At 33.9% G+C, this 13,394-nt stretch overlaps 2 protein-coding genes across 2 annotated transcripts in view; one reads left to right on the top strand and one right to left on the bottom strand.

The window, feature by feature from the left end:
- Positions 1-5,590, bottom strand: part of LOC113235649 (glycoprotein-N-acetylgalactosamine 3-beta-galactosyltransferase 1-like) — a 34,968-nt gene extending 29,378 nt beyond the window's left edge. The window contains exon 1 of the mRNA XM_026471470.1: positions 5,582-5,590. Coding sequence (XP_026327255.1) covers positions 5,582-5,587 — 6 coding nt within the window. The 5' untranslated portion in view covers positions 5,588-5,590. The remainder of the gene's footprint in view (positions 1-5,581) is intronic.
- A 1,040-nt stretch (positions 5,591-6,630) lies between these two features.
- Positions 6,631-13,394, top strand: part of LOC113235750 — a 12,940-nt gene continuing 6,176 nt past the window's right edge. The window contains exons 1-4 of the mRNA XM_026471637.1: positions 6,631-6,931; positions 9,920-10,160; positions 12,024-12,251; positions 12,821-12,972. Of these exons, the coding sequence (XP_026327422.1) occupies positions 6,803-6,931; positions 9,920-10,160; positions 12,024-12,251; positions 12,821-12,972 (750 nt within the window). The 5' untranslated portion in view covers positions 6,631-6,802. The remainder of the gene's footprint in view (positions 6,932-9,919; positions 10,161-12,023; positions 12,252-12,820; positions 12,973-13,394) is intronic.

Below are 13,394 nucleotides of genomic sequence, written 5' to 3'. Positions count from 1 at the left end.
TATAGGAGCTTATGCTATTGATCGCAAACTTTTTTTGATGTGTGTACGTTTGGACTTGGGTTTCTAATTTTGTAACACCATGTGTAATTAATGACATCAGCACATATGCAAAATCACGTTCTTACGTAAGAACGTGATTGAGGGCTGCGCAAACATGAGTAGATTGTCACTTTTGGTTGCCAACACTGGACACCATTGCAGGAAAGCCTGGTAGCTGTGTCCGCTAACGGCAGCCAGACAGTCGCCGTTTGCTTCTTCAAGACACTAATAACTGTTCAGCGCTGGAATTCCCTATATTCCATCAGTGTTACGATAGACATCAATGAAGAAATATTTTATTTTGCTTATTGTGCTCAATTAACATTGCGGCAGAACGGACAGGCCTAGAGGCTATAGTATTTCATCGACGTTTGACGTCACACTGGGCCTGCATTCGAATTCCGAATTCAGGAAACGTTTCACTGCATCGTAGGATAAAACTGCCTATTTACATGTACATATTTACCTAGAAAATTGAAGTTGAATTGTTGCTTGATTTTCTAAAAATTTTTACTTTTGTGCAAGGTTAGGTTATCTACTACATTTTTTTACATGGCGCCACTAGAATCAATTTAAAATCCAACTTCAGCTTGATAGGCGAGTTGTTTTATTCGGAAAAGTATTAATAATTAGAATAGCAAAGTAATTTCACAAAAATAATTGAATATCATGTTGTGGTCAAACATGGTGACTTTCAATAAACTTAAAAATTACATATTCAGTTCTTAGGTTTTCGCGATTGTTACACATAGGAAATGAAACTATTTTTCTGTCTGTGTGTACAGTAGTGTGTCTGTGTGTACAGTCATTAATATTAGACATAACTGATTCCACCTCAGTCAACCGTGACCATGGGACCTGTAAAGGGCCCGAAACGTCGGTTTGTTTGAAAAAACAAATATACGCGATTTAAATCCGGAAAAATAGTCTCATTTCCTGTTAAAAATTACAATTATTAAAGTGACATCTGTAGTTAGCTGCTGGTAGGAATGAAGAAATAGAGTTCTCACAGATAGCGCTACAGCAAAAAGTCGTTAAAAATCAAAAACAAAGATCTGCAACAAGCACATAGAAAAATTCGTAAGATCCGCTAATTCGTTCCGTGGCTTAGTTGGCATAGCGTCTGGCACGGTTTACTGGAAGACGGTAGTTCGAATCCAACCACATCGAAGGATTTTTTTAATTAAATTTGGTGGTTTTGATGCTGTTTGTAAATGAAGCGATTTCAGCCTGAAATGAGAGGTACCTAATTAACATAGCCGACCGCTCATGATTTTTATCAGCGTTACAAATGTGGTTGGCTTCGCTAATTGACATAACAGAGGTCGTTACTGCCTTGTGCCTCTGTAGCATTCCTTTTGGAGGCCACAGTAAATCCATCTGTAAAGGTGTATTCGTTTAGAGAGGGCCAAAAAGTAAAGACTGTGGTCGACTGACAATTAACATTTAAAAAAGAATTATATATAGTATGATGATGGTAGATGGGATAAGACGAACATGCTTCTAAGTCTTGTAAGAATTTTGAAGTACACTAAACTTGCTTGTGTTTATCAGCTCATTGCTTGTGTTCATCACTGTTTTAATAATCGTTACGCTAAATTCAATACTTACGATGTATTTGCCGAACACATGCAATTTATATTCACGTTTCTATTCCCCTAAAATATGAGGTAAGAGGAATAGTTATCGTATTTCTTATAAACGTAATGTTAAACTTCATCTTCTCAAAATTTAACAACTATCAAATTTATTTTTTCCGCCTTTTGGAGCCTTAATTTGGAGAATCGTAGCGACATCTCTTTAAAAACATTTAAACTAATTTGTTTGTCTGTTTTATCGACTGGGAGACTATAGTGTTAAACTCTTTAGATTATGAGTGAAGGATTCAAGTCCCTCTTCCCTCGGTGTTCCTATTACCCAACCTGGCCCTAATATTATATTTATATATTTTTATGAACTATAAAAATGTAATTATTTTTGGATAAATATATAATTTTTCTCACTTATTATTGATTATGAATTATTTATTTATAGTACTTAATTGTTTGTTTATATCTCGTATTTCCTGCTTGATCCCTTCAGTCTGCCGTGACCAAGGGACCTGTAAAATTGGTTTGCTTGAAAAAACAAATATATGCGATTTAGATCCGAAAAAATAGTGTAATTTCCAATATGCAACAATCGCGAAAACCTAAGAAAATGCTCATTCTTTTCTTCTCTTTTTCTCCCTAATTCCGTTCCAAATTTTCTTTTTATGTTATTAAATTGTCCGTTTTAAAGGCAAATGCCAAAAACCTTGTTACCTAAACCACTAAGAGCGAAAAGTCAAAAAAAAAAAAAAAAAAAAAAAACCTAAACAACAAATATAAAATGAGTAAGTACAATGCTAAAGGGACCGTGCTTGATCTCTAAACGTATGTGATCTCTCTCTCTCTTAGTTTAAAGAGCCTAGGGTCCTGTCACATCAACACTCAAAGTACCAAACGCTGTAGGGATGTTCTGGTATTCGACAGTAATAGCCTGTAAAACTGCTGCCTACGCCTTTAACTGGAGATTGTAGTTCGTAAAAGTAAATGGCCAACCTCAAGCTAAGTGCAAGAAAGAGTAGATTCTGCCACGAAACAAATGAGATGACTGTGTACCTCCTAAGCCCATGTTGCCCTGTAATGAGCATATGACTCACTGCTGTGCAAACAAGCGATAAAAAAAATTGGAGCTAAGAATATACGAAAGTACTTTAATTTTGTTACCCTTGACTCCCGAGTTGTAATTAGCGATGAAAAGCTGCTTACGGTTTGAATAAACAACCCCTTGTTGGTGAAGTAAACACTATTCAGTCTTAAAATTTTATTAAATTGACATTCAATTATTTTTCGTATGTAATTACTCCACTAGTTTGTTATAATTATTAACACAAAGATCGAACACTCAGAAAACACTTCCTTCGATCCGGCCGGATTCGAACTGACGTCTTCTAGCATACTGTGCCAGACGCTATACTAACTAAGCTACGGAACGAACCAGCGGACCTCACCAATTTCTCTGTGTTTGTTGTCGTGTCTTTGTATTTAGTTTTTTCAAGGACTTTTTAGACGTAGCACTAGTAGCGTAGCTTAGTTAGTATAGCGTCTGGCACGATATGCTAGAAGACGTCGGTTCGTATCCGGCCGGATCGAAGGAATAAGTATCAGTTCAGTCTTCCGCACAGAATTTTCTTTGACTGCTCTGTACAATGTGGTCTACATTTTATTATTGTCAGACTTATCATTGTTATTTTATAGTAGTTAATGTGACTGATGCATATGGATATCTTTAGCATAGGAAGCACAGGGATCCTACTATGGGTGCAAGTTTTTTGGCTACAGAATAAGCGTTTTGAGCATTCAAAAGCCTTGATAGCTGCCTACAGTGCCAAACACTGTAGAGAAGCTCTGTCATTGGACAAGAATGGCATCAGAATGCTCACTAGAGTCTTAACAGGACATTGTGGCTTGAACAAGCACATGTCAAATATTGGGCAGAGATAGAATAGAGAGTGTAGATTCTGCCACAAGGCGGATGAAACTCCTGCTCATCTTCTCAACCAATGTTACGCCCTGATGGGTGTATGGAGCTCCATACTGGGAAGGCACATGCTACAACCAGAGGACATTAATTTTGGAGGACATTCTGTCGGAGCCAGGAAAGTCCTTCAGTTCTTCAATGCTGTTGGCCTTGGCTCCGAACTGTGATTAGTGGTGATCACAATAGACCAACTGGCTGGATGAGGGGCTACATATGCCCCGAATGAAGCCACCCTAATAATAATAATAATGAGTGCAAGAGACAATGTTGAACCTGTTTTTGAGTCTTTTGCAAGAAATTAATTATTATTTAATTTGGTCGTGTATTTATTCTTGATATCATCAGTCTTGGTCATAAAATATTAAAAAAAGATTGGTTTATCTTTTAATGTTATAATGATCAGGAATTTGTGAAGGTATTGTGGTATAAAAAATGCATCAAGAAATTTTAATTCGACTTTTGCAAGAAACATTCGTTACCATTATTATCATTTCACAATGACTTTTTATACTGCATCCATATGCATAATTGTTAAATTGATAATGAATCACAATAAGTGGAAGGCTTTGGTCTCTTTCTGTGCTGACGGGGAAAGGGAGTGAAGTGCAATACAGAACAAATACAGGCTGGAGGTGCAAAAGCATCTCATCTGCGTCAAGGTAGAATCTAAGTTCTGTTATCCCACTTAGCTTAACTTTGCAAGTATTACATTGCCATTTTTTCAGTCATATCCTACAATTGGCAACACTTATTGCGCATGTAAATTAGTTTTTAAGTTTTACAATGTATGCTGTTGGAATGGATGTCCTTTATGAATAAATAAATAAATTACAGATTGAATAGGAATGTATCTCATATGTATGTAGATGTCAACTTAGAAAACAGTGACAATGGTCAGAGACTGTATATTTTTAGCAGTACTATTAATTAGTTCTACATAATAATAGCTGAAATTAAAAAAAAAATTAGTTCAAAATTTAAAAGTAAATGATTTTACAGTTACCTTTGGTTATTTGTGAATAACCACAACTGTAACATCATTTACTTATGAGTAACCTACGAAAATGGTAGTGACAATTTAATAAATAGTAGACAGTGATTTTACTGAAAAAAAGAAGAGTTTCTCAATTCAACCATACTTATTTTGTGTCTCTCTGACATTTGTGAACCATTTTCAAAAATTATTTTTTGTCAGAAAGGGGTTACCTCAGTAGTGTTCCCATTTGAAGAAAATATTCCACCTTAAGGGGTGGCAAATTAGGGGATGAATTCAGTTTATTAGATTTCTCCCACTTTCCATTAACTGATGCCAGTAAAACTTGGCAAATACATTTTTTATTTCTATTTCTATTCCACATCTTTTGATATCAATTTTTTTGTATAAAGCAGTTGTTATTATTTAACAATAAATACTAAATCTAAATCAGTACTATGTATATAGGTACTATACATATAGGGTAAGCTGGTAACATGAATTTCACATCTAATGTAACAAAATAAAAAAATAAATAAGAAATATTATTATTTTTCACCAAAATACAACATCCTACCTAGGTTGTTAGACTCTGGTTTCGCGTGTCCAGACATTTGGAACACAAAGTAAAATTTTCTGGAAAAACTATGTTACATTTATGTAACCAGCTCTTGGTCTATTAGGTAAGTAAATGCTATGAAATATATTATTTACATATAAATATGTACCTACTTACTTTATACGTTACACCAGCTAAACATTAACACCAATCAAACTTATGATTAATTACAAAATTACAAGGTTGAATTGTTCTACAGTGGTTATCAAAATAGTAAGATTTTAAGTGTAAAATAGTTGTACATACATTGACAGTGTACAGGAAAACGGAGCCATTTATATAATTATCAACGACAGGAAATTGATATAAAGTGGAGAGACAGTCTAGTTAGCCCACACAAAATTTTGTTTAGATGATAACATTGTTTTAAAATACAGCTAACTTACGGTCATTCTGGCAGACTGAATGAGACTTTGTTGATGTGGTGACAAAAACGAACTTTGACGAAATGTGTCGTATCACTTCATTTTAATAAATCAATGTGAAAACCATTATTTTTGGAAAAATTGTGCATTATCAAAAACAACCCCATTTCATTCCCATACCCATACGCTCTATTTGACAGCGAGCTTGTTCGTTTCATTAATAGTTTATTACAGGTGATAAAAGTTTCTGAATGAAATTATTTCATGGAACGAACGTTTACCTCAAATGTCATTGAGAAATCGGATACACATACACGTAAAGTTTCAAGAGAACGTCAAGCTTGACACCGAACAGAATTATTTAATGAAGAGGAAATATATTTTTTTTTTTCGAATATTTTATTTAAATCCAACTCTATGCCACTTACGATAACAACAGGCCAAAGTACAAAGTGTTAAGTCTCAAATATAGTGTATGATCTATGGTGTCAAGCTTGACATGCTCTTGACTGTACGTTTTGCATTTAATTTTGCCTATATAATTTTGTTTACATTATAGGGTACGTCAATATTTACATATGTACTGTACTGTAGAGCTAGCACGACAGGGCGCGATTTGCGCGAAAGCGCTGGATCTTTGGGCCAGAATAGCAGCATCTCACGCTATATGCGGCTCTCGCGCAAGCCGCACGCTGTTGTGCAAGCTTGACTAGTCCCATTGACTTACCAATAAATGGACGTCCATTTGGTCGTCCGACTCGTCCCATTGACTTACCAATAAATGAAAGTCCAAGGGTCTAATGCCGTACTGTATGAAAAAACTTGTAAATATTACTCAAGCTAAATGAAAAAAAGAAGTGGTTTTAAGGTTTCTTAGAAATACTACTGAACACACCTACGCTGATCTTTGTGATAAGTTATTATTAAAAAATATGGTTATTTTTCTCAATGTTTTACCAAGTTTATTATAATAAAAGGTCATTGATTTACACCGCTTCTTCTTCTCTCGATTTCTCCCAATTTTTTTTTTTGGATTGGCAACGTTGTAAAAGTCAATCCACAATCAGCCATATTGTTTTCCTTCGGAGAGTTTTCGTCGTAATTCCCGATTTTATTGTTTTTCGTTATATTTATATTCGGTTTGCGTCAGTGAAAGCCATTTTACTTAAGCGAAATGATTCTGTAACATTTCGTTATGAGTATAAAGTTTAATGAGTCCGTAATTTAACGTACAGCGATAAAATGAGGTGTTTTTTAATTTGTATTATTTTCGCTTGTTCTTTACATTATGTTGTGGGGTACAGTGGGAAAATACAGTTATGTGGAACAAATACCACCAGGAGGGCTCAAACTCGAGGCTGTACGACCCAGGTTAGTGTTGAATTTATCCTGTTATAAACAAATAAGCACAATTTATTTCTTTGCCTTTTCTTAAACATGTATTGATTACCTGTCATCGGTGAGATGGGTTGATGGTCTAAAGGTGGTTCTCCACTGGCGAGGCGAGACGAGGATTAAAATGTAACATTATGGCAAATGCAATAAAGAATTGAATTGGAAAATTTGTTATACAAAATTTCAGTTCTCTCCTAGCCCATCTTCGGAAATGGTCTGGATTGACGAGGATGGGCAAGGTGAGAATGTTTAATAATAATAATGTGCGGAACATATTACTGTAGCTGCGTGTTTATCTCTGAATGAACTGAACAGCGCTGAAGCTTCACTAGCCACATCAAAGCGGGAGCAAGATCGCAATGGTTCATGGGAGGTCGCGAGAGAGCGCGCGAATTTTTAATGGAAATTTTTGTTGGAAATAGGCTGCGAGGTTCAATTCTCGTCTCTCCTCACCGGCGGAAAACCACCTTAACTCCTGTGGTCCGAGCAATGAGCTCTGACTTCAGGACGTGATTCTACTAAATGTATTAGGTTGCGCAAATGTAATAGTTGTTACTATGTTACTGTACTTATTTCTTGCCCTAAGCATTTGTTGCTAAACATAATATGCAATACAATACATATAGGTTGATGAATTTTGGTAATTACTTTACATATTTATATTTAATGGTATGTTATTGGGATGGAGACCTGTCTATATGATTTTCTAATAAATTTAAAACAGTACATGTAGTCTTTATCATACTTATATAATATGTAATTATTAATTGATTTTAATTATATATATTCACTTTTGTTAAATATATAATACAATGATTTAAAAGTAAATATCAGTTTGCAATAAGAAGCATATTAACATAAAAATGTAATTTCATTTTGGATATGGTTATAAATAAGAAAATAATAAAGATAAATTCTTAAGTTAAGGTTGTAAATAACTCATCAGTGATGTAATTGTGAATAATACTTGTCTATCTTTATTATTTGCTAGCGACATATGAGATAATCAATTTACAATTTTTATTTCTTGAATACACTTCATGTATTTGTCTTCTGGTTTGTTTTCTTAGCTGTACCGCAGCTACCATATCATTTATAACTCTATGGGATTATTGTGAACATATAATTGAGTAATCATTTTCATTGCAGAATAAGAATATAATATATAAGTGTTTAATGCTTACAGTAATTATCTATTTGCACTTTCTTTCAGTTTATTTTATGTATTTGTCTTCATCCTTGTTTTCTTAATTCTCACGTAGAGTGAAGCACGTCATATTAAAGTAAATAAGCCACTGTAGCTCCATGGATAACTAAAAATAGGTCTGTACATTCTATACCACCTGGGCTCATTATGTTTGCTTAGGGATGTGTTTTTATTCTTCAGAGGGTAGCAGAATGGGTTTACTGCAATGTCTGTCTTTTAGTTTTATTGGTAATAATAATAATGTCACAGACAACTACACCAATTAGATAGACAAGAGAGAGAGTTGTTAAATTAGAGACCAGAACAGAAAAGTTGATTTTGTAGGTCCTACTTGAAATCGATTTTTGCGCCCACAATGCAAACAATTGCGCCACTAAGGTTGACTTATGTAATGCGTAAGGATTTTTCTGAACACACAATAGATAATGCAGAATGACAACTTATAAGAATTTTATTATATTTAACAATTTTAAGTGTAATATAATTTATTGAGTTCTTAGGTTTTCGCAATTGTTACACATTGGAAATGAAACTATTTTTCCAGATTAAAATGTGTATATTTGTTTTTTTCAAACAAACCAAAGTTTCGGGCCCTTTACAGGTTCCATGGTCATGGTTGAAAACAAATATACGTGATTTAAATCTGGAAACATAGTTTCATTTCCCATGTAATATAATTTGCTTATCTATGAAATAAAGATATTTCGAATTTGTGGATTAAACCGATAACATTATGTTGACTCAGCTCCTATTTGCGTCAAAATGTAGGTGAGTACACCAACAGCTAACCATGCATAATATTTGTCATGGCCACTATATATATTGATATGAGGCAGTGATTTTATAATAATAGCTGTATATTTAACGTAATTTTTACTACAATAACTAAATGTTTGTTTAATATTTATTCTTTCAATGTGACTATTCAAGAGAAATATTATATTACAAATAGAAGGCTTGGATCAAATTGCTTTTTCTTTATCTGGTGACTTAGCTGTAACATAGAGTATGTTTTCTTGAGTTATAATAATAAGGAAAACTGGCACTATGTTATTTTCATTATTTAATAATAACTTTTAATTATAGTGTTATAAGGAAATATATAAAATATAATTAAGTAACTTTATATAGTTATGTATACCCACAAAAAGTTTGCAGGTTCGTAATAAGCCCATGGTTGATTTCTATCTCCTAAGTTTACAAGGCAAGATAATTTTGTTATAGTATAACTTTGATTTACAAAACTATTGTATTAGTTGTGAATTTTACTTAAAAAATTAACCTTAGATATAAATTAACTGTTAAGGTAACACCATTAACAATGCAACCAGAATTACTTTACTAGTCAGAACATTTTAATATTTAGGACTATTTGTCAATTCAAATCAAGCAAAGCAAATTGTACGAGTACCTCTTAAGACGCGAAATTTTTGCAAAAACACATCACTTTCTGGTTTTTGTCTGTTTAAGTTTTTGTACAATGTGTTCATATACAAGCATGATTATCATATCTTGCAGTAAGTCCACTAGCATGGCATGAGACATTTATATAGCAATTCTTTTTTAATATGTTTACCAAATATGTCTTATTTGAGACCATATAAAGTTAATTTGCAGATTTTTTAACTTGTCAGGTGTACTTTTCCAATGATTCATATTTAAATATGTTTACATATCAATATTCTCATCCATGGTTCACATAATGCAGCAGCTAGATTGTTAGTAATTCTTTAGTAAATCTTAATTTTATTTTACAGATTTTAGATCCAGAATATGCAAGCTACAATGATCCATGCACAGTGGAGTTCTTCCCCCCGAACAGTGCAGAATGTAAACAAATGAGCTTCAGCCCTATTGAAGCAAATGCTGGGAATATTGGAGGAGTCAGTTTAAAGCCTTATATATTGCCGAAAGAACACATAGAATATGTATCCCACTTTCTTTATTCCTTCAATGCGACTGTGCTGAATATTACTTTCACTAATATCAAATGGAAGAGTAAGTAAAATTATCATATATACTGTTAAGAAATACAAAATGCAAACACATTATCTGGAATGCCCATAAATATAATCTGTGTTTTTTGAAGATGGAATAAAATGACAGTTCTTTGCGTAAAAGTGTTGTCCGCTTGCAAGCAACTAGTGATTGCTGTCGATAAATATTACATCGACTGGATATTGGTTACGTTTATAAAATAAATAAATGAACTCGTTTCATACTAATTATTCGTCCAAGTATTGGGCAGAGGTTCATTTGAATTGTTTATTTTTTTAAAACTAAGAACTCAACTCGAGACATTTTTGGTTCATTTTTGCCCACTTTCACAGTTTATCGATAAAATTGTCGACCACAACTACATGACTATTTCAAATTTTACATTAACTGGCAACTCTGCAAATTTCATATCCTTCATCTTCAAAAATGTCAGACTATAGATATTAACAATTAAAGTTGTATGGTTACTGACACATTATGAGGGTGGTTGTAAATCGGTAGTTAGATTGGTTTTTTTATGGGTTTAACCTTGAACTAAATGTTACGTTCGCAACCAATTGATTATTGAAAGTCTAAGTTGATTTCTTAAAAGAGCGTACACATCGCACATGACAACTAACATAGTATTATTTCAAAATGGCTTTAATTTATATTAATATTACCTACTTAGTTTCAAAGCGTCAATGTTGTCCTGACACGTTAAAATTAAATCGTATATGAATGACACATCAATATAGCAAAAGTTTGGAGATTAATTAGTATAATAAATAAAATATGTTTTATACTTTATTAAGTCCCGAATTAAAAATCTAATGATGAATTATTGATATAATGATATATTATTAAAACGCAATTTCCAGATAAGATATAATATAACGCAATTTTTGAGATAATACTATGTTAGTTGTCAAGTGCGACATATGCAAGCCGCGCTGCTAAATTTGTATGGAGTACTCCACTTGTCTAAGGCTCAATTCACACTGGCGCAAGTTTTTTTTTATAACATCAAGTGACAGGACGGGCAAATCGTGCGCCTTATGGTAAGCTACGCGCCTGTCCATAATAGTTGCATTGCCCCTCAGAAGTTTAAATCGCAAAATTTTGAAGGGCTCTGCCACTGCGCTTGTCACTCTGAGACATAAGTTGACAAGTCCCATGTGCCTGTAATTTCAACTGCACCCTTACCCTTTAAAAGCGGAACATAGTAATACTCACATTACTACATTACCACTATAAATAGGTAAGGTGGCAGTACTTCTCTGGACGAACTCTTTCACAAAAAATCTACTGCTATTACAGTTGCTTTTTCAGTATGACTTGACCCTTATTGCAATATGATACAACTGTGTAATATTAAAAAAAAAAACAAACATTAACATAATTAAGTACAATGACACTGATGTGCAGTACTCTCGCCGCTGACAGGTATACGGGTATTTGTCTTTGCATTTAACTAAATAACAACCTTCAATGAAATGAATGAAAGTATTTAATGCCTATCCAATTTCTATCAATTTGAAATATCTTAACTTATTTTTAACCGACTTTAGAAAAGGAGGAGGTTCTTGGATTTTTTTGTGTATAGTACGCGATTACTCCGACATCTGTGAACCGATTTCGATGATTATTTTTTTGCTTAAAAGAGGGTACTATAGTAGTGATCACATTCAAATATGTAGAAAATATCTCGCTTCTAAGGCTAGCAAATCCGGTTTATTGGCTTTCACCAACTTTCCATTAACTGTTTGCAATTAAACTTGGCAAATGGATGTAAGAAACACAGTGTAAACAGATAAGCAAACATTTGAGGTTCGTTTTTTTTATATATTATAATGTTGTAATTATGAACATTTACTCTTTTAGCAATGAAGTTTCGTTTCCAACAAGCGAAACAAAACCACTGCAGGAACATAGTGCTTTCTAACGACGCCACAATAAACGACCAATCTGTTCTTTACTACGATTGTTACTGGTCGGTTACTGATGGCAACTATAACGGACAAAGTCACATATTGGATTTTGAGGCCACAGACGACAAAGTTGTTAATAGAGGACAGTATTATTTTAACATACCATCTGCACAGATGTTAAGTAAGTACTTGTTTAAAAATAGTTAGCCTATAAGAAAAATTTGGTTTATTGTTTTGGCACGCTGATGGAGTGGAAATAGGAAATAAAATTGTTACATTTGTTTGCGCACTACGCAATTTGCATTACAGAATTATTATTTTTTCACTAAAATTCTTCAAAAAATTGCTGTTTGGTACCAAATCTGTGTAAATAAATTTTAAGGATTTGCCTTTACCATGAAGTCAAAGTCAGATAATCTTTTTTTCATAATATCAAGTGACGGGACTGCTGGTAAGCTGTGTAAAGGACAGGGGTGTGCCTATCCATAACAGTTGCAGTGCCACTCAGAGCTTTGAATCGCAAAAATCAGAGGGTCATTTCCACTGCGCCCGTCACCCTGAGACATAACTTGACAGGTCCCATGTGCCTGTAATTTTACCAGCACCACAGCACACTTCAAAACCGAAACGCAGTAATGCTCACACAACTGCTTGACGGCAGTACTTCCCTGAAGGAACTTTTTCACAAGGAGCTCTACTGCTACAGATCTTTAGCTGATCAACATAATTCATCAAATTGTCATATTCCAGGCCCCACAATATCCCCAGAGCAATGGCAACCGTTCCTATATATAGAAATCCTAACCGGCTTTATGCGTCTGCACATAAATCCGCCGCCGTCGCAAATCGACATCACGGGATACAAGATCCGCGTTATGAAGGAGGCTGATCAGGGGTTGCAGGTAATTTTTTTACATTACCGTTACTATTAGCAACAACAGGTTGCTTCGCTTTTAGCCAAGTACCCCCCGTTCACACGGCATTGTACTGCACGTTCTTTTGCAGTATAAATTTTACAATAAACCATCAATAAACAGTAGCGTTAGATATAGACCGTTCACACGGTGTTTGTCCTGCAAAAAAACGCACACAGCTGTATACGTTTAATGAAATCGCAACGGACTTTTCAAGCAAATCTAATAATATTATTAATAATTAATTTTATTAATACAAAATGACAGACGAATCTTCTGTGGACAACGATTTATTGATATCTTTAGTGGAACAAAGGCTAATTTTTTCATAATTTTTCAAATTTTCGTACAACTTTTCAAATTGTTTGTACTCACTGCTACTTGATTCATTGGATGAACCCAATACCTTC

This window comes from Hyposmocoma kahamanoa, unplaced genomic scaffold (genome assembly GCF_003589595.1).
Source record: "Hyposmocoma kahamanoa isolate Upper Pololo Valley unplaced genomic scaffold, ASM358959v1 88, whole genome shotgun sequence".
Classification (NCBI taxonomy): Eukaryota; Metazoa; Arthropoda; class Insecta; order Lepidoptera; family Cosmopterigidae; genus Hyposmocoma; species Hyposmocoma kahamanoa.
Note: the sequence above shows the minus strand (reverse complement) of the source record. Positions and strands in the feature narration are given on the sequence as shown.